Source organism: Anopheles stephensi, chromosome 2, assembly GCF_013141755.1.
Source record: "Anopheles stephensi strain Indian chromosome 2, UCI_ANSTEP_V1.0, whole genome shotgun sequence".
Lineage (NCBI taxonomy): Eukaryota > Metazoa > Arthropoda > Insecta > Diptera > Culicidae > Anopheles > Anopheles stephensi.
Genome location: NC_050202.1, coordinates 32,186,410 through 32,208,882, shown reverse-complemented (window position 1 = coordinate 32,208,882; position 22,473 = coordinate 32,186,410). Strand labels below are relative to the sequence as shown.

General features: G+C 46.7%; 1 protein-coding gene across 4 annotated transcripts in view; it reads left to right on the top strand.

Annotated features, from left to right (window-relative positions):
- LOC118505273 (matrix metalloproteinase-2) overlaps positions 1 to 22,473 on the top strand; it is a 288,477-nt gene that overhangs the window by 247,699 nt on the left and 18,305 nt on the right. Inside the window, exon 2 of one of the 4 annotated variants that reach the window (XM_036040839.1) lies at positions 20,119 to 20,176. The exons of the other annotated variants lie outside the window; for them this stretch is intronic. Within the exon in view, the coding sequence (XP_035896732.1) occupies positions 20,119 to 20,176 (58 nt within the window). The remainder of the gene's footprint in view (positions 1 to 20,118; positions 20,177 to 22,473) is intronic. 4 annotated transcript variants of the gene reach the window in all.

Genomic DNA, 22,473 nt, shown 5'->3' with positions numbered 1-22,473 from the left:
GTTGTTGTGTTGTTTAATTAGCACCTCCGAACGTGCGTTTCTAACCGATTCCTAGCTGGTGCAAAGACTCGGTTGAGTAGAATTAACATTCTTCAGGTGAAACCCGAACCAGAGCTGCCAATAAAAAGACAGTTCATGTTTTGCGAGTTCTCTTCGAACGCTTCAACACAAATTGATCATTCTCTGTAAAGGTGTGACCAAAAAACTCCACCATCGCGAGACGACATTCCTAGCGAAATCAGGACACAGCACGGCACACATTATTTATGGCCGCATCATTTATTTTGCTATGGGTTCTGTTTTCACTTTTGAGCAGCAAACAAAAACCTGGGGAACGGAAAAATGAACTCAGTAATAAATTCGTTCATATTGCGTTTAACACAACCAGCCGCATGCCGACATTTGGCCATTAAACGGACCAACCCGAAGCCCAATTCCGGCGACCGGGAGCGGTACAACTTTGGCCTGGGATTTTTTTTTCTTGCCGAAGGGAAAAACTCATTCGTTTTCGGCTTTTGGAGTGGTGGATCGGGTGAACTTTTGATTGATTGAGTCGATTCGCATTCGTTCCCTCGCTCGCATCGCTCGGCCGCCATTACTCCGCGTTGACTCAATTTTGTACGCAACGGCGAACGGTGAAAAGCTTCCATTTTTGCTTCTGAGTCCACCAAAGTCCGTAAGAATGTGGGACGTCAGTTTAGGCTTCTCGGAGGCGAAAGAAAAAAAAGTGTCCGGACGCGGAGTTCCGAGTGCCGACAGATTTGTCAAAATTTTTCACCAACCAACTTTTCGATTGCGTGATTGATGCATGCGTGAGTTTGCCAAAACAAAAACACACCGAATGCCGAAACAATCACGCTCGTTTAGGAAAATAATATTACGACAAGCCGGGCCAGACTTCTAATGGGGTGTTTCCGGAGGTTGGTGAGCAATTTTCCAGTACGTTAACCATTGCCGGCTGCCGTCCGAAAGGTGCTCTTGGTTGGTATTGTGTAGAGATGGCAAAGACCACGGTTGCAGGTCACCTGATAGATTTCACCCTGACAAATGCATACAAAGAGAGTCCAGTGGAGAGACAAAAAACGCACACACACACGCTGAGCTCGTGCATGACAAGTACTGGTACCAGGCACCGACTAGTTAGTTTATTTTGACAGATAGACAAATAGAGCAGTAATTGAATGGAAACAATGCAATTCCGGGACAGACTCACACACACATACACGCACACAAAAATGACACATTTAATAACAGGTGGCAAAGGGACGCAAACGATTCAACGCGGCCAGGAAAGCAAACATTGTCCTCTCATGGCTCCAGTTTTTTTTTCAGCTGATAGGAGGATTGAAATTGTGCAAATAAATTGCAAATTTCGCCACACAGCACAGTACAGCATGGGTGTATAGGTGTATCAAATATTGAAACAAAGTATCCAAACACTGGCAAAAAATAACTCAAACACACACACACACACTCACCTATCCTAAATCACGACAGAAGCTGCTGCCGGCTCTTTTTTGTTTCCTTGTCCTCAAACAAACTGCGATCATTAAATATGCACCGTTTCATCTCGCACAGCCCAAGTGTAATGAATCGGGTGTTCGTGGAGCGTCTGCCAATTTGCACCATTACAAACAAAATAGCTACTACTACTACTGCCGGCCGAGGACACGGCACGTATTTCGGGCTTAGTTTAGTTTCATCAAATGCGCTTAAAAAATGTGCTTCGAATTAACCCTCTCCCCAGCTCTCTCTCTCTCTCGTTCACCTGATTCGCCATCGAACGCCATCAAGTCAACAAGTGACTTCCGGCTCCGAGTTTCGGTTCGAACCGGTCCAAAAATCATTCGCTTGACAGGCAGAGAGGTTTGCTCTGGTCTTGTTAAGTGCACAAACAACAACATCATCATCATCGGCGGGCTCAGTAAAGGGCTTGCTTGCCAGTGGTCCCTTCCAATCTTTGCACGCGATTAGCAGCAATCTCGTTCTACCTTCTGCCTAAAACCCGTACCGGTGTTCCCAAATCACCAAACCCTTTCCACGTCACGTGGCTGCAGGAAACAGTCGGCGCCATTTTTTTGTTTTATTCTACAGGTCATTCGCTACTACCACCGGGCAGCGCAACCGTGTTGGCCGTTGGCGGTGTTGTTGTGTGCAAAGCCACTTAACAAATCGGTGCCGTTTTCGGGACCAATCAGCCGATTTCAACAACAGGATTTCAGTCCGCTCACACTTAAGTGAAGTCCCGAAGAGAAGAGACCCGAGAAGACCCTGTCCGGGGCAGGCGTATTATGGAAATCCAATTAAAAATTATCCTTGCCGTTCCTTTTGATGGGATTTGATTCCGATCGTTTTCGGTTCCGAACGGGTTCGTTCGGCGGACAGGTAGAGAACTCCAAATCTACCCCAACGGGATCTATCCACCAGCGGCCGGGGATAGCTGACAAGTTCATCTAAATCTTGCTCGTTTCGCGCATTCTCTCGGCTCCATCAGTTGGATCATCTCTCGAAAACCCGGGGGAGCCGAACAACTAAAAACCGGGGGAAGAGATGCGCTCATTGGATGGTGGAGTAAGGCAAACGATATACAGCCGGAAGCACGGCAGCAGAGCCACTGTGTGGAGGGTGGAGCATCATCATTGCTACGGTAGCTCAACAAACCGTTCCGTGCTCTGCTCCTTCCCAACCGGATGGCTGGCAGCTATCGGTTTTGTTGTTTGCACCTAGTTCCGGTGTTGGTCCGCTGCCAACCGGGTGAAGACAAAGTTTCGCCCAACCCCGACCAGTGCCTTGAGGTCAAATGAATTTCAAGCTTCAAGCCAAACGCTGTCCTTCGTCAGGTGACTGTTTGTCACCGTGGCGCGAGCGAGACAGCGAGAACAAACAACGATAGCAACTGTGTCTGCGCGACACACCATCGCAGGGAACGTGTAAGGATATTAATGATGAAATTTAAGCCGCTGTTTGGCAAAGACAACATGGAAAAGTTCAACCTCCCGATGGAACGTCCGGATATTCGTCTCGATGTCTCGAGCCTTTGGATGGCCAGGGCAGTTCGTAACACGAAACCTGACGCCTCCTGACGCTTGCCAACTGCACTACGGCCATCGTCGTGGTCGTCGTCCCATCCGGTCTACCGTCGGCCGTTGACAATTTCCGGTCCGCAGTGATGGCCACAGTTACCAGCAGCGCCGCAGCAGCAGCTGTTGAAAGTCACTTAATTGAATTGAGTTATGTAGTGTGGCTGTCGAGAACCTATGGCCCCTTCTGTCACGGCTGCCCGTACTATACTGCCTTGGGATGGCAGCGATAATCCTTCGCTGCTGGTCGGGCGAACTTTAAACCTTTTTTATACGCCCGCTACAACCACTTGATCCGTGCGCCGGTCCCGATCAACGCAATGCCGTCCGGAACCATCCGACTCCAGGTGCAGCGGTTAGCCACGTGCTAGACGTGAGAGATTGATTTCTCAACGTGCCGGCCGGACCTTCCGGTGGTAAGTTTTCCCCCTCGTTCATTATGACATACGGATCGCTTACCGTGTCTTGGACAATTTCGCCAACACGGCTGCTAAAGGTTGAGACGGATCATTTATAATACCCTTGCTGTGGAGCCTGCTGGATGCCACAGAAAAGTTCTCATATGTACACTTCGAACTGAGAGGACATCTTCATGGAGCTTAAAATACACAACAGTGCGGAGATGAAAAAAACAGGCACACGGGAGTGTGTCCTTCAGGTCTGGTCCAAAGCAGTTCCAACGGCCTTTGGCTAAGGGGAAGATTCCAATGGTTTATGTTACGCTAGAGCACATTGAGACATCTTTAAACACTAACTATCGTAAATACCTGTGTGAGTGTATGTGTGCCGTTTTGTGTTAAAGGTGGCGAGCATTTACGCCAACATGTGTTCGGCTACTATCTTCGACTTTGATAATACCGATGGTAAAACTTTACTCAAATTTGAGCGAGTGAACGACCTGGCCAAACATACAGGTTCAGGGTTTTTATAAGCAAACTTTGCACAATCGAACCGGTTCAGTGCTCGCTCGCTGGCACGCTAGCACTTCTGCCCCATCACCAGGTCCGTTGTTGCGATAAGGAAGGGAAAGGTTCTGGTCACGGCTAGAAGGACACATTCACATTCCAAAAACTCTGTGATACCTACACCGTGGACAAGCTTATGTGTTTTTGGTCAAACTACAACGTCCAACGACAGAGGCTGCATATCTGTCTTGCAGGAAGAGGACTTCAAGAGAGCAAGAGAGAGATGAGAAGCTAACTAGTTAGCTTTTTTTGCTCCTGTGTGTCCTCCCATACTCATGTCCATATAATAAATGCTACCAATAAATGAACTTAGTTTTGCTGGCCTGACGTTGAGCACGTTGAGTTTTTGGTTTTTGTCCCATCGCATCGAAAGTTATGCTTTCTGGCAAAGTTTTTGTATTTGAAAACTTAAATTATCTCAATCTCAGTGTGGCCAGCAGCGAGCAACTTCCAGACGTGTGGCGCATTGTCTTTAATTTCTTGCACAGTGCGCCGAACGTGAGTTTGGGTTGGAAGCGGACGCTGCGACAAAGCGGGGAGGAGGTCTCTTTATATCGAGAACTGCATATGGCGCTGTGTTTCCATTTCAAGGCAAAACTTTACCCATGAAGGAACTACCCTATCACTTCCCCCTAACACACACACACACACGCAACCGGTGGGATATTTTAATTGAATTCGATGTAATTGCTCAACTGGTAATGCATATGCGGCTGGCAACAACCAAAGCGTCATTGCCCACGACGCCGCTCCTCGCAATATGCAACAATCAATTCCGACACAATGCCGTTTCGCGCTTGCACGAATGAAACATTCAAACGTGCAAGCACCACCGGTTGTGTTCGAAGAGCTGTCGAGCCGATATTGCATATTCTAGCGTGTGTGTATACCGTACCAGGAAGGCCACCATCATCATCAGGCTTCTGTCTCATATGGCTGGTTGCCGGTTCGGAGCCGAGCGCGTCACACATCGCAACAAAGCTCATATTTTACATTCCACATTCGATCAAATTGGCAACAGAGGAGAGGAAGGGTCGCGGGGCCTGCAAAAACCAGACACACTCCCGAACACGCGGACACGGACCTAATCATAATATCGCGCAGGCACTTAGTTTAATAACGCCAATATAAATTCAAGCGAAACGCAGCAACGGACAGTGGAAGCGGGTTTGCGATCGACTGGAGCATTCTTCCTGCCAGCGAAACGGGTGGGAGGCACACACACACACATCAACCACCATTTTGTGGAGCGAGAACTTTGAATTTCGCAAAAAGGATCACACGATGGCGCAAAGTGGCAGAAATTTAACCTCCCTCCCGTCCCCCAGGCCGCGCAAGGGCCCTTCCAACCCCGGGCGAGTGTCGCTATCTCGCCGGTTCCGCTTCCTTCTTCATTACTTCCGGCGTGGTCCGATTCGTGGGCTGGAGACATTGAACACGTTGCAAATGTCGTCTTTAACGAGCGTGTATATTTTATGGAATCGTTCCCATATTCCAGGCGGAACCCAAAAGGGAACTGCTGGTGCTGTTGCGGTTTCTGCTAGAAAACGAACTGGGAATGTGTGTGTGTGTGCTCCGTGCATCATCATAACATATTTCCAATAAAGCATAAAAACCACTTAGCCTCGGCGATACATAAAGACGGTTCCTCTCAACCAGTACGACGACCACCTCGCCAACGACGACGACGTGCTCGGAACGGAAGATGGCCATTTTTTTGCTGCTGCTTCTACTTCTTTTACCTCTCCTTTAGTCATCCTGGGGGGGGAGTGTAATGGCATTAGCGATATTATTGGGACGTCGATAGGCAACGTGCGACATGGTTCGAAGTTCCGCCGAACGGGAACGCCACAGAAGAAGGCTCCGACCGGAAGGATACGATACGGTACGCAGTGGGAACCGGGTAGGGTGGTCGCTAAATAAAGATACGGCAGTCACGCGAAGCTGCCACATTTTTCTACCAAACCATCCAGGGTAAGGGAAAGGAAACAGAGACGGAGCCGGATTCCAAGGCGGTGGCTAGTGCTTTTGGCAACCTTCTAAACCTTCAACAGGATGGTTTTCTTCCCCCGTTTTGGGTTCTTTCGGGGGCGTTACATCCCTCTCAAGCCGTGTGCTTTCTTATCGACTCAGGGAGAAGTGGAGGTGACCGAAGGAAGAAGAAAAAAAATGATGGGACGTCGTCATTATTTAGGTGTCGTTTGCTGAAGAATGGCTTTACAGCGAACACCGTTCTCAATGAAGTACCCGAGCCGTGAGAGCAAGAGCTGTGATGCTTGAGTTCGCTCGGTGAAGCTGAAAGGAAGAAAGAAGCGGTCCCGGTCCCGATTGCTGCTGCTTTGGTTCGTGATGGCCACGGTTCAACGCTTGTTATGTGATTCGAACGTTCGTTCGACCATCTTCCCAGCCCGGGAATGTTTCGCGATTTGCTTATCCTGTTGTAGTTTTGCCTCGCTCGATCGCCTGTGGGTTTCTCGCATAAAAGTAGACAAGCGGCGACACAAGAGCGAGATGGTGTGAGCATCCCAAATGCACAATGCACAAATGATGTTAAATCGTTATTTTTTACATTTAATGGCACTCACAGCAAAGGTTTTGCTCTCTTTTGTTGGTTCCTCTGGGTGGTTGTTTATCATCAAAAAGGCAAATGGGAGAATATGGAGATAATTTAAGTATCGAGACACTTGAACTTGGACGGAGGTTATTCTGAGATGTTCTGAGAAAAAACATCTTGAAGTTCAAGTTATTTTAGTAATTCTATGGAAAAGTAAGTCCGATGTTTGATATGATATTAACCAAGCACGGGACTGGCTGTCCAGTCCCGCTAGGGCGCAGAATAGGATTGATTATTGGGTGATAGCAAAAATAATATCAAATCAGAAAAACTATAATATTTCAGTTCAATTGACAATCATTCGTCTTAAAACAATATTATTAGGGTATAAGTATTTAAAGTATTATTTTACCCTGTGAATTCCAGGGATTACGCCAAAGGCCTTGAATCTTACATTGATACTTCCTTTCTGGCTCTCTTGGTCTATTCCATCCAACGATCAGATGTGCATCAAAGTCCCTTTATTGTAGTCTGGTCCGTTCTACACTTGAATTTGGAGTAGTTAGATGAAATCCTTGTGTCGATTATTAGTCGAATCAATCCATTCTAGGATGACCCGCTACGCCTTGGGCCGACTTCACTAGCCCGATTTTCAACAACTGCATTATATCACTAGTTTTGTCTGTTACTCGGAATTCAATCTGTATAGATAGGAGGACGTTATGGTCAGGTCCTGTTCATGGCAAAACTTTTAAAAGGCCTGTCTTCTTTCTTGGGACGGTCTGGTGGCAGAGGAGATAGCGGCCCGGTTCTCATACGACAGGGCCGGGGTTCAAATTCAGACTGCCTCTCCTTACGTAGACTCAGCCCTACGTTCCTATCCAGCTACTGGTAAAAATCAAATCACAGAATGTCAGTAATGGCCGAACGAGACCTCCCGAGCATGTAGCGCCAAAGATGAAGAAGAAGTCTTCTTACTCTGTCCCTCGTTTTTTTCCGATGAGACATCAACTATTGATTACGATCAATCTTACTAAGTATCCTAAGTAGTATATTTGACAACGCTTTGATTTTAACTAAATCCAGAAATGTCATGAGTAGTAAAATCTTTTCGGTTCGTTAATATCAGCATTTGTTCTTAAGCGTTTTGTACGTTCGACCTCCTTGTGATTTTATGCTGATAATAAGCCCTCACTGTTCAGTTGGAAAAGGGATAGCTTCAATTAGTCTTTAAGCATTTTTCCTTGTCTAGTTTAATGAAGCGGACAAGCATTTGTAATGTCCCGAATAGCCACAGATGAACCTACAAAAAAGAAAACAACAAAAAGTAACGCCTTGTAACGCCTTGTTATATTGCTCGGTGTTACATGAATCCAAACGTAAGATACTTAGATGTCATAGACGTCAATAATATTCTCTTGAATGGAATCGTTTTATCTTTCAATCCTAAAAAACCTTACGCAAACCATCTTTTTGTGTTATTTATTTTTATTTAAAGACCCCCTTTTTAAACATTTTAACCAACGCGGGGTACGGCAGTACTGAGTACAACAACAAAAAACAACAGCCATGCCCTTTGTGTCCAGGGGATAACCCCCCCATTCCAAGAATAATGAGCACTTATGCATTTGTGCCGCACTTCAACTGTCAGACACTTCCTTGAAGTCAGAACTCCCCGAAGGACTTGCTATACACTTTCATCTCATCAAGCCCAGCAAGCCAAGCCGGTGGTTGCATATGCATGCACACAATGCCTGTTTCGTCCGACTCTTCCGAACCCGCGTGCAGGAGCTCGGTTGCACTTAATAGCCCGAAAAGGAGAAACGCGCGCCAGCACAGTGGCAACACATCACAGGCTGACAGGCAAGAATCCCTAAAGAGATTTTTGAATCATTAAAAAGCTAAAACGAGCGACGACCGAGGAACGGACACACACACACACTGTCGGGGCATTCTTTCCCGAGTGGTGCCAATTATTATTGTTCTGAAAATGGTGCTGAAGCACTGCTGGCTAATGGGCGAGCAGAGGTCCACTATTTTTGCTTTGCTTTTTGCAGGTGAACTTTAAAGGAACTCTCTGTGTCGGTGTGGCATGCGTAAAAATGTTCTATTTAAAATCAGACAAAACTGTTGCGTGTGGTGTAGTGGTAATGGTGGTACTTTACGGCACCAAGAATGAATAAAGTACCACTTGAAGCAATTTTACTGCAGATTACGCGACGACCTGCGTCACACAAGCGCGGTCATTTTCCTGCTAATTGCAAACGTTTGGCGCGTTTTAAGCGACTAATTGTTAATGCGTCCCTGGACTGGTGTCCATTGTTGCTCGATTGCCTTCTTTAGAGAGTTCGAGATGCCGGAAAGAACAGCGTTGCGAAGGAGTTTAAATGATTGTGTAAAGTAGACAACCAACAACAACCGAGTAGATTGATAAGAGCGACTAACTTGCAGTCGGAGGTTTGCCTCTTGATGGGAGGTTTACCCAACACCAACAGCGACAGTTCATAAGGAAAACCCCAACACAAGACGCAAGACACGAATGTCACACTTCAATTCTCGCTGGGCGTACGTTGCCGATGCGTTAAACTCCCAAACCTCCAAATGCATCTTATAAACCGCTGCCTTTCGTTCTCTTTTAACACCGTGATGCTTTTAAACGCCTTGCAAAACTGCGGATGCATAAGGTGATAAAGAAGCGACAACGAACCGGGCAGGAAGCAGTAGCAGCAGCGACAAAAACAACTCGCTCTCTCTCTCTCTCTCTCTACTTGAAAATTGCGACTTTCAACAAGCGCTTTGGCTTGGTTCTAGTGTACGGGGTTTCCTTCCCGTGGGTTTTTTTTTATGTGTTCATCATGGCCATTTTTCCACCGAGCCGTACCGTTGCCATTGACACCTTCTGCCACTGTCGGTGGGTGTAGTGAGAAGTCGTTTCGAAAAGTCGCAAGTACCAAAAGACCGTGGGAGTGCTTATCTCTCACTCGCTGCGACTCGTTTGCATCCTCTTTGCACCATCGCTTGGCGGGTGGCACATGCGAGTGCCCAGGGAGTGACGTACGCGGGAATGGTTGTGGTTGGGTGTGGGAGGGATTTTTTGCCTCAACTACTACACGCTGCTCTTCGTAAGTTGATTTAGGTTGATTCCTGCATCTATGCAAAAGCATTTTCTCACTCTACACCGGCACCGCACAAAAGGATGGATGGTTCTTGCTTGCTTGGAAAGAAAATCGCAAACGTTAGACACATTTCGACGACCTCCACCGGAGCATTTTTTTCCTGCTTTTGTGGCAGAAAACAACTATTAGTTTGCTGTGTGCCGAGAGCGCTTTCTTTGCCTTTAAACCCATCCCAACGGGGAAGGAGCACGGATTGAAGATGTCGGCTTTAGTTTAGCTATTTTTGGTAGCAATGAAACATCCCTCTGAGCGGCTTCTGATAACTCGCCGAGGGGATCAATTATTTGGGCTTAATGCTGTCAGCTTAGATTTGTATTTTATTAGCCGAAGCGTTGGGATATTGCACTCCATTTCGAAATTCGAGAAAACCCTTAAAGCATAAATATTGTACTCAAAAGCTGCAATCGGTCATAATAAAGTGATGAGCTGTTCCATAATAGCTTTAAATAGCTTATAAAGCTTAAAATAATAAAAATTAATAGCACCACCATTTTTTTGTTGGCAATATTTTCAACATTTATGTACCACTTCGAAGTTCTGTGGATAGTTAATGGTCTAAACAAGCCATTAGTCAGGCATCTCTTGAACAGAAATCGGTTTAAATATATTCCTATCACATGCCAACGACGTACAGTTCTTGTTAAAAATATATAGAAGTGCAACCGCTCAGTGATACTTATGAGGAAAAGCTAATCTATCTATCAGTGTCAGCGGATGTTTGAAGAAAATTAGTTAACCATAGGAGAACAGGATCCTTAAATCGTGATTTTTTGCAATGGCAAGTGACCCACAAGGCATGTGCAGCAAATTCTGTTAATCAACAAATACTTGTAACGGCCTTAGAGTAACGCTCAGCCCAACTTCACAGAGCATCATAACTCGATTCGATTCGAAAAATATGTGGCTTCGACAGTTGAATGTAAATATGTGGATTATTTTGGTTGAAACGATGTTCAACCTCGATGGTTTAGATAATTGACAACTCTTTTAGCAAGGAGCGATCTACAAGCGGAACCTAATTCTGATATGAGTTGAAATATTTATGCTGGTAAACTGATAATTTGAGGAGCTTGTTGATTTCAAGGAAAGCTTCCATTGGTATGAATCTCACCTAGACTAAAATTTGACGGTGTATACATGTCTTGTAAGGACCAAGACTTCGTTTCTACTTCTTACTAGCCACTACAACCTCGAGAGGTCTCGGCCTGCCATTTCTGGATTTCTATGACTTGATTTACCCGTAGTATGGTAATCAGTCCTGCGTACGAGGAGACGTTCTGCCCTGTGAAGACCAGCGCCGTTATCGGTTCGGCGGCTGCATAGCCCCAGACATCGTGACAAGGTGACTGAAGTTTGATTTTCACACAACATTTTCATGGATTTTGGTTAGTTAGTACGTTCTACTGACTGTCCCTTAGAGAGGGAAAACTCAAATCATTTGGGATAACTACTTTTGTACAAGTGAACTAAAACTAAAAATAGAAGATTTAGTAAGGAAAATGTACAGAATATTGACAAAAAAAACATGGCGGTGCTATTCTTGTTTCACTCCCTGTATTAACTCGTTCACTCTGCATCCCACCGAAGCCACTCACGGCACGGCCTCTAGCTCAATAAAATAGATTACAGATCCACGTAGAAAGTAGATATAAACCAAACCCACCACAATCACTAAACCTGGCGCAGAAGCGGCAGCACCTAATGATGGTCCGTAATAAATCGCGCATTCGTCCGACTGTCTACAGCTCCCACCACAGATTGCATTACGTTCGTTGCCATTTTATCTCAATCTATTCACTCCCCGGTAAGCGCATCTCAGCCCCACAAGTTAGTAAATGCCACATGCTCTGTGCAAGAAAAGCGGGGGGTTTGATTTTGTTTTACCGTTTCCCGCGTTTCTATATGCATCCAACATACCTATCTTCCCGAATCCTCACTTACTTAAGCGTGGTGGAAAAGCAATTTCCCGATTTCCATCACTCACCCGACTGGTGCAGCTTTTCATAATAGACGGCGGAAGGATGCATTTTTAATTGAAAATCGGTATTTGCGCGCTGTGCCGTTTGAAACACGGTGGGCACCACTCATCTTCACTCATCAGGCGCCACTGTCGTCGCTCGGCATCGCTGCGTACGCGTTCCGGATGGCATAACGATAACGGAATTAATCTGCCGCGGCAACAACAACCGTGTGTGCAGATGGGTTGAACTTCGACAAGAGAAAAAAAACTAAAACCCGGCAAATGGTTACTCCAACCAAACACCCAATCGAAGCAATGCAAGTGATCCTGAACCGGGAGGGAAAATCGGATTAAATAGTTTTTCATACTGACGCTCATTCGGTTTTACAATTTCTGCTTTCCCCCCACTTTATGGGGAGTGAGTAATTGTGAATGAAATGCAATTGCCAAGCCACCGTCCAATGGGTTTTTGATTCTCCTTGTGGGCTAAAAATGCCAATCGATGCTGCAAGCTCACCAATAAATGGATGTCACCCTGGTGCGTACCTATTTAGTAACTCGTACCCTCGATCTCGAATACCAGAGATCTTGAACCTTGATTGCTAAGCATACTGATGATCGGCGAGAAACAAAGCCTCCGTCATCAGCTCTCAGTCACGGGAAGATATACTTGAGGGCTAAATCTGCTCGAGGAACTGCTTCGGCGGTTCAGGAACCTGAGCGAATCTCTTGGTAAATATTTTGCCGTTTCGTTTTCCAGGCGCTTTACAGGAGAATCCATCAATTTTCTCCACCCCTCCCCGAACGACGCCGACCATCCTTTCAGCAAAAGCGGTTCTTCCCGTGTCCCGGGGAGGGATAAGATTCGATTCCCAGCGTCAACAACGACAGGCAAGGAGTAAAAATAAATAAGTTGATCAGAACGGAAAAGATGCACTGTCGGGTGTGTGGTGGAGGAATGGTGGTGTCAGTTCCATCATCATCAGCAGCAGCAGCAGCAGCGTCGCATCATTCGCCGTGTGTTCGCGTTCGTGTGCCAGATAATTGCCAATCATCCGAAACTCAAGCCACGAACGCTGAACTGAACAGCGAAAGATTAGTTCGGAAGAAACATTTTAACCATCACCACCACCACCACTGGCCCTCCATTTTGGCCGCTCCAGCTTGCCGTCTGGGTCGAGTTTTTTTCCCCACCCTATCACGCGCGCACCGTGTAGTAGTACCCGGCCATCTTCTACCGTGTAACGGTGACGATGATGACGCGGAGATGGCGTGGAAGAATTATTGAAAACTTTCCAGCGCCCGTAAGATCGTGCTTTCGTCCTCGGTCTCGCTCTTTTCCACCTGCCCCCACTTTCCCACTTGCACATTAGCCAGGACTTCGCCAAGAGATGGATGGATGGTTACCTTGCTCTTGGATCCAGCGCAAAGTTGAAACAAAAAAGTTTTTTAAGTGTGTGTGTGTGTGAGCGTTTTCCTCCTATTCTTTCTTCTGGCTTTCCACGCTTTCCATATCCAACCATTTTTCCACTCAACGATCGGTGATGTGCTGTGGATGGGAAAAAGTTTTGTTATTAAGGTTTGATCTCCATCCCTTCGGGTCGATGCTTGTGGGGAGTGGAGTGTACAGCGCGCTGACGGCAAACAGCCAGCGACAAAGCGATTGGGGGAAAAATGAGGAACAAATTGGTGGGAAGGTTGAGCTCTCCCGATTATATGCTCATGGTTGTTTGGGTGTGTTCAATGTGTAGCTGGTCACGGCACCAACTATGCCATTTAGTCGCCTACGTCTTTTATCATGCAGACGAATGGAGATTAATCGTTCATTTAGAAAAATCTATTCTACAATAGTTCGACACGATAAAAATGGTGTCAACCTTATGATCAGTACTGAGGATCAATATTGCAGATTTAATATTTGTGGTCTAAAATATGATTGAATAATACGACATTCACAGTCGCTCGTGATAAAGTTCTCCACGCCTAGATCGAAAGCAAATGGTCAGTTTTGGATGGGGACACTTTTGATTGAATTTCTCTCGTCTCACATATCATATTCAATTTCGCTCAAGAATGCTTCTTCACTCACTTCTTTTTCTTCACTTCGCCCCCCTGGTTGGTCAAAAGAATTTTTCAATTCAAGCATATCTCACTCAACTATGCGGCTTGGGTAACACTTTCCGCAAAACGGCATCGGCCGGTGGCACTAGAACCGGAAGCCGGAAGCACGTCCGAAGATTGTAAAATTCATCTGCCATCTGATTCGCTTCCATCGGCACACGACACCGGACTCGAATCGTGACCGCTGAAGGGTAAAACTGCCCACTGGCCAGTTGTGCTTGCTTCGGGTGGGCTGGCTGGCACTGGCTGCGAACGTGACGTTGGGTAAAAATGGTTGAAAAATAATAATCTCATAAATCAACATCGGGACGAAAATTCTTCAGATTGTTTCCAGTCTCCCTTACGACGCTTCTTCTTCTTCCCTGTTCAGCTTTTCAATTTTGCAAACGGGCCGCGCCACCAAACTAAGCCAAGTGTTTGATGGGTGGCCTCCTTTACACCTACACGCTGCTTTCGGGGGCGTACTTTTTGTGCTGCTTTCGACGTCACTACTCCCACTTTCGGAGGACTAAAGCACACACTAACACACACACGTTTTCGCATCAAATGAACGGAGGCATCGATGGCAAAATTTGTTGATAAGAAATATTACCGTCCAAGCGCAGCTTTCTCGTTAATTTCAAAACCGTCGGAACATCAAACTGTAGTTCTGATGTTAAGCTTAACATATATCCCTCGAGTTCACGTATGGGAACAAGCGCCTCAGGGATAAGTTTATTTACAGTGATAGACAAAAGTATAAGGCCACAATTTGTATAATTGTTAATATAAAGGTATATTCAAACTAAATTTTAGCAAATCACCCTCAACATCTTAACAGTTTTGGTTTTGGTAAAAAAATACAAATCTTCTCCACACGGCAGGATCGGAGTTCAAATTCCATCCGGACCGCTGCCTCGTACGCAGGGCTGATTATCCAGCTACTAGTAAAATAAAGTTATATTAAACCAGAATTTGCATGCTAATAACAAAAAGATACTCCAAACTTCATATCCTCAATTTTAAGATTTTAATAAATTAGGTGGCTTGTGGACAACATATTGTCCATCACTGTATGTTGCAGGCCTCATTCGAAGCAAATTTTGAAAACATAATATCTGGTCAACCGCAGTCAAGTTTTTTGCCTGTTTTAAATGCAATCGCTTCAATAAGCATCACCATCTTATTTTGCAATATAAAATTCTAGTAAACTTCCCGCCAAGTTCCTTTACCACCGCACTGTTGCTTCCTTGCACTCCATTTCCCAGCGGGATCACACAGACACACACACACAGCCTAAGCGCCGGGCATCATTCTTCACAACATTACCGTATCAAAGGGATCAGAAAGCCGTTTATCCGGCGTTTTGTTTGAGAAGCCTGGCTCTCCAGTGAAGGCATGGGGCCAAAAACAAAACAAAAACCCCACACCACACCAAGCGCCACAAAAGACTGGGCGCCTCCATCGTGTACGCGAAGCACGTGGCTTGGTTTGGGGTTGGGGTGGATTGAGTGCCGGGCCCACCCGTAAAGTGGTGTTTATATTTTCCAAATTTTCTCTCCCCTTCATCAAATCATCCCACGGCCCGACGTGATGACGGGAATTGAATTGTTGTGTGTTGAGCCATAGGGAAGGGAGGGGGAGTCACCGTTTTTTTTTTCGGGGTTGATGCCGGGTTTAGTCCATCGCGGTTGAATTACGGACAAGTTTTTAAATTACACTTTTAAGCACGCCGGAAGATCAACTTGTGTTTTGATTTTTTGTTGCTGTGTGTGTGTGCTTCCCCCCCGTATTGTGCTATTCCTGTCGTTGGCTACAGTGTCTTACGGTTCAGTGACGTGACGCACCCATCTTAACGGGACTGCCACCATCAACCCCACGCTGGCATATGGCAACAAGTCCCTGCTTTGTGTGGGTCTGGGTCTGGACGAAGTTATTAAAACTCGCCGAAAAAGGTAAACACTTTTCCCAGGGGCCGCAGTTAATATTGCAGGCGGCGACCGCCCGTTCCGCTGTTGGCACCCGCGGGCCTAAAGTTCGCGTCTTCATTCTCCCCGACTTTGAGTATAGTTTGAAGTCGAAAACGGTTTAAAACACAATAAGCTCGCAGTTTTGTAGTGAGCTCACAGGCAACGGCAACGCAAGAGCAAGGCAAGGCAACCGTTTCCGTACTGTTTGAGTAGCGCAACTCTTGCGAAAGGCAGAGGCAGCTTCTTGCTGGAAGCCTTATTGAGCGAAAAAGTTAGAAAGCGCCAAGTCCAACAAGGATTCTTTGCGTAAGTGAACACTACACTGTTGTTAAACTTTACAATCCGGTTTTTTTTTGTTCTCCCGTGCCGGATCTCGACGAAAAACTTAATAATAAGTGCTATCACTAACAGGTCAAAAGCGCTTAGCTAGGATTAAAAATCGCTCCGATTTCTTACCACCTAATAAGCGGGTAAGGGCAAGGTAAAAAATGTTATTGGGTTGATGCTGGATACCCAAAACTCTTTGTCAAATGTGAACTAATCAGACGCCAAACTGAGAACAGTTGACTTTACTGGCACAATTAGAAGCTTAGAAGACTCGCTCTCTGCGTTTGCCCACACCCTTGCCTTTGGCCACAATGTAAACTAACCAGTCCATTGCTGCTGATCCACTCTTCACTTGACTTGAAGTCTTCCAAGGCACAGCATCGCCCACTTCCCGAATCAAGAAGTTAAAAAAGCGATAGAAACTGCTTCCCTGGCGGTGGGAAAAAAATCGCTTGAAATCGTTTAGAAGCCAACCTCTCGAGAAGAAGAATGGATGCCGTTGATGGCAGTGGTGGCATCAGTGGCCAAAAGCATTCTTCGTCGAACAGGGCATTGTCACTCAAGAACAACCACTTAACAATTGTCTTATCAGCGTTTTCTTCTGGCTTGAAATCTTCTGCACCTTCCTTCCTTCCACCCAGGGAAAGTGGTGCGCATCTCATCATCATCCGAAGAGATTGCCGCACCTTTCCATCTCGCTCTCGGCTCACAAAACCTTCAAACCGCACCCTTGATATGTCTTGAAAAACCACTGGCAGAGCACCCTTCACGCGGAACGCTTTTCAGTACCAATAACAAAGACCGTGTCCGGATGCTGGAAACTGGGCCGACCGTAGTCGGAGGGTGAATGTCGCCCCAAAGACAACAGGACTGCAGCACATATGGGTGTGTGTGTGTGTGTGTTTGTGTGGCCGCGCATGAAGACAAAAGGGGTGTCCTTGTTCATTGTCTTACGATTTGCTTACCCAACCTCAATCGAAGCAGCGTCCTCGTTCTCTCTCTCTCTGGTCCTCTCTGTCCCTACAGTCCTGCAGATGCTTCAGGAAATGTACTTTGCGTTGCCCCGTCTGCATACTCTTACGGAGCTTCGGTTCGATCGATGTCGATCGATGACGAAAGCCACCATCCCCGTGGTGGTGTGGCGTGGTATGGTAAGCACGCCTTTTTGCCGTATGATCGCGTACGGTTGCGCCATACGTCACCTCCGCAAGAAGCGATTACACCACTCGGGCCGCACTAAGGTGCCGCCAGTGCGCATTGCCATCATACGTTGCACAGTACCGAGTGTTGCGTTATGCATTGTGTATGCCGATTATGCAACGGCATAAAACCAAACAGGTTCCCTTGTGCAAGCTTGCCATATTCAGGCGCAAACGATTTGCCATCAGTTTCATACGACGTGTGGCAAGGCCGTCCGTCGTGCACTCCATTCCCGGCGCGTATTGGGTTCGGTTCGGTGTGGTAAAGCATGGCCAGGGAATGATAAAGAAATTGCTCACATTCACTGCTGCTAATAGCATGCCCGGGAAACCGGGAAAGCCTGCAGCACCAAGTACTCGGCCTGTAAATGAACAACCGCCAAGGTTCCGTGCTTGATGTCCGGGTCTTTGTGTCCGGGACCGGTGTGTTGATGTGCGAACATGTAAGCAACACGTTTGATGATGCACCTCTGCTTCTTCTTCTCACCAAACACGCCAGGCACGACAAAACCGGCCTCCTTCTCTGTCAAAAGACCCCCTCCCCCTCCCCCTTGTGCGTGTACTATTTACACAAAGGGGGGTCGAGCGTGTTTGCTGTACGATAAAACACTTACCTCTCGAATGTACACATTTCCAACCGACACACTTCCCGGGCCCGACCGACGAGCGTACTGAACAGGGAACATTCTGTTTTGCTGGCAAATCGCTCAATTGATTCGTCGTCGTCGCTGAGTTTAAGCAGCTGAAGCTGTACAATGACGGTCCCATTCTTATCAAAAGGATTTCGAGCCAAGTGTGCTGTTTAAAATAACATCCCGCTCCCGGGTTGCTGGTGCGTGGGAAAGGATTAAACCGTGGAGCTTCCACCCAGGTTACGCCACGTAGTCGTCTTAATAAGCTACAATTACAATAACTTTCCTTGGTAAGCCGGGCAAGGAACGTATCACAAATCGTGGTGCAAATTAGATCAACCCTAAAAACTTCACCCGTCTACGTGGAGTGTGTGGTGGTGGTCTGATGTCAAACGCAACCCCTCCCCGTCTAGCAATTACTGCTTACAAGGCCCCCAACCTCCCAATTGCAAAAATTGAAAGCAATAAATGATGTGCTATGGGTCTTGCTCGGAACCTTCACGGAAGGCTAATCGAATAACGCGCTTGATGGGAAATTTGTAAGAGCAACGTCTCACAGGGCAAGGTAAGGTGCCTGGAGGATGGAAGCGCCTGATTGAATTTAGACCGACCACCTTCGACAGCACTTTTAGCGATTCCAGACCATACACATTGCCCGGGAAATGGAATAGCGGGAACCCTTTTTAACATAACGGCGCAAAACAGACGCCGCCGCCATGCCACAATGATTTTCCATATTTTTTCCGCCGAATGCACCACGGGGATTTTCCCGCTCAAGACAACCCCACCGACTAGGATGCGACTTCAAGCAGCTTGCCACCATCATCATCATCATCATCATCGACACTGCTTGAACGCTCGGCACTGAGTGAATCCTTTGTGCTCTCTGTATTCGTCTCTTGTACGGGAATGGCAAAAGATGACATCTTTCCAAATGAACGGAACGTGACAGGAAAAAAAAAACCAACACCCCGGTTCCCACAATGCAAGGCAAAACAAAGGAAAGATATCCCCCCCCCAGAACCACGTCTTGAGAGTTCGGGAAAGCTTTCTTGGGAGAACTTAAGCGCTTTTCGCCAGCGCTCTTCATTACTCTTCCCGCAAAAAAAAAAAGTCAAAGTCAATAAATCAATGTCGAAAACGTGCGTCCGAGCGCATGGATGACCGTCGCTGGAAGCCAATCCTCTCGAGGTGCATTCCTAGCGCCAAGTCGACACTTGAAGCCATCGACAGCTGCTGAGATGGATGGATGGATGGATGGATGGATCGATGATGATGATGCGTCTGTCACAGATGAAGTCCAGCAGAAACTAATAAATTCGAATCCGCCCAGCTCCAGAAAACTGCTGCTGCAACTCGTTGAAGCGAACGCATTACGCCGTAATGCAACGTACTCTTATCACCAAAGTCTTGCCACGTTCGTAACCGAATTCCGTCGTATTGCAGCATGAAGGAAGTAGTAAAACTGTTTCCCAGCCACACGGCGAATGGAAACTATTCCATTTTGTCAACTTTGATCGATATCTTAACCCTTGGCAGCTCACAGTTCCAGACCACATGTACCCAGGGCAGTGATTTTTATGGCGCAACTTATAGATTTCAGCATATCCGAGGGCGCGCGCTCTCTCCTCCTCGGTCGCTCGGTTAGCCGTACGGCAAATGCGTCACATCTGGACCGAAACTCGGAGAAGGGAAAAGCTCCATAAAAGCCACCATCACATGTCTACATGTCTCTTTTGCGTTTTCCGTGACCAAAGTTTGATAGATCCGCTGGAGCGCTGAGTCGAGTCGGGAGGGAGAAAGCGTCGTTTTTGCTGGATTTTATCGTACACTTCCTTCGCTAAGACTACTTACTGCCCTTTTTATGGGTTGCTTCTACTCACAAAAAAAATAAAGCATAAGTTAAAGCACAACTTTGGACGACAAAAATCATAACCTTCTTCTCTTCTTCGGAAGGATGAGATTCACAGACGCGACTGTAAGCGAAACATTCGTTTTGGGCGAATTTTTACGAGAATCAACGAGCAGGAAGGGAGAAAAAAAAAAGGCTATCTAAATCCCCAATATCGGTTCCGCAATAAATCTTTGATCGCGACAAATGGACTTGGCTGATACTGATTTCGGATTTTTTTGTTTTGCTTTTCCTCTCTTGCAGGTAAATACAACCAACGCTTCAGCATGGAACCCCCAGGAAAATTAAACGATCCCGCCGAGTGAGTCTAGCAGAACAGAAGAAGCAAATGGTTTTTGGTTTTTTTCTTTCCTTTAAGCCGCTCCTACACAAATAATCAAAAATAGACACCCACCGTGAACTGTGAACCGAGTTCCAAGCAAATAAAAGCACCCATCCAACACCCACTTGAGGTGGGGGGGAGCGGAGGTCATTCACCTCATCCTGGCCTTGGTTCGTGTTGGGCAATTTGTTTGCCCGCCACCCCCCTCGATTCACTCCACTACCATTTAAATCATCCGGAAGCCTAGAACAAAAACTGACAGCAATTGCCAGCCCCCCTCATTGAACGCCCAATTAATTCTGGTTTATGAGCTTTCTGGCTCGCGGGAAGCAAAACGCCTTCCAAAACCGAGCTTCGAGCTCGGGAACTGTTGCGTGACGGACGGACCGCCGGAACCGAGACGAGAACCGGAGCGTTTTCGAGAGACCTTCGTAATGTTTCCGCTGTACATCGTGTTGGCGTTTCCGGTTGGCGGGGACAGTTTTATCTCCTAGTTCGTCGGGTCGGTAAAGTCACGGACACACACACACACACACACAGATGAAAACAACTCAACAACTGGCGGATTTCACTGAATGACGGCGGCACCGGGAAATGGAACGATTTCCTGAGCCCGGGCCGGGAGTCTTTAAAGTACACTGTTTCCGGCCGTTGCGGAAGATTTCAGACTTCACATTCTTTCCACCGGGTGTGTGTTTGTCTTGAAGATTTCCGTCCGTTCGTAGCGGGATGGAGGGGTAATTTTTCATTCGCGCTCGGTTTTCGTCATTACCACCACCGTGATCATTGGCCGTCGTCCGGTCAGCTTAATGTCCAGTGAGAAGAAAGATCAACAATATTGCTTCCAAACGGTAGGAATCGAAGTGTACTGATGGATTCAAAGGACAGATCGAACCTATTTTTCTTCATGCAGTACACTGTGAGATATTGATCAGCTTCGATTACATTTGCTTTTTGAATGTAAAATTTGAACTTAAACTCTCCCAGCCATTCAACTCGTGCTTGAGGCACAATTTTAAACCTTGTGACTTGTTTCTCTTTTTTTAATCTTATTATCCCTGCCCATTTGAACAACTGATAAATTGCAATTTTGCTACACCAACAGCACACACACACACACACACACAGCCCGGAGTAATGAGAATTTTGTGCATCGCAATTTCCCTCATCACAGTACCTTTAATAGGCAGCAAACAGCAAACTCCCGGAACTGAAATTAAATTGATTTCCCCTGGCCAATCCAATGGTCAGTCCAACTCGCAGACACACACACACACACAGCCAAACCTAGGCAAAATCCCGGAAGCCGGAAATGCGAACTTTTCAATGATCTCGCTCGCCTGCCTCCGCTGCGAGTGACCTCCAGGGACTGAAGTTCCGGGACAAAAAGGACAACCACGAGCACCGCTTTAAGCCCGCAGCCGCCTCCTGAAAGCTGAAAGCTGAAAAGTTGCACATCCTGGAGGTTCATAAATTATGTTCTTATATCGAGTGGGGCGAGTGGGGGCGAGTGAGATGAGGAGGATGTTACTGAGACCACAGTACGACTGTCCGGAACTCTTCAACCGCGCCCGAGAGCGTTCGTGTCTCAGGATTCGGAGGATGACAAAATCACTTGCCCGCTATCATCGCACAGCACACTCACCGATGAGGATTGGCCGTGGCAAGGGTTAGGGGTGTTTATTTTTATTGTTACCAAACAAACCGTACCAACTCATCCATCTTCAAAATGTACCGCCAAGCGATCTAGTACCAGTGAATGAGCATTAGCTGAAAAATGAGCCTTCACACGTTGCCAGTTGTCCTCCGATCGAAACCAGTCCATGGGTGGGACGGTTTGCTTCGAAGTGGGAATTAGAATGAGAGCCTGCTAAATAATTAATTTAGTCAAACCAACCCAGAATCCAACCTTGGTACCGGCTCGGCAAATTAGTGAGTGTGTCCTCAAGTACGGAAACTTCCAGCAAAGCAATCTCGAATCTACCAGTCGAATTTCAGGAAAGCCAACGCTCCGAACGAAGCCATCGTGCCGTCCTGTTTTGTGATTTGCGGTCCTCAACAAGTTCTTCGCCGAGATCTCTCCGAGTATGCCGCTCGTTCTCTCGATCACTCACTCAACCTGGGTGTGATGCTTATTTGAATCATCACAACCTCCTTGAGTGAGCGACCGCGAAACTGAGTAAAGCGACAGCAGCAACCCTACGCGGCCGAACCTCTCGAATGGCCGGAAACCCCGTACGCCATAAAATGGATGTCCATTGCGTAAAGTGCAGTGC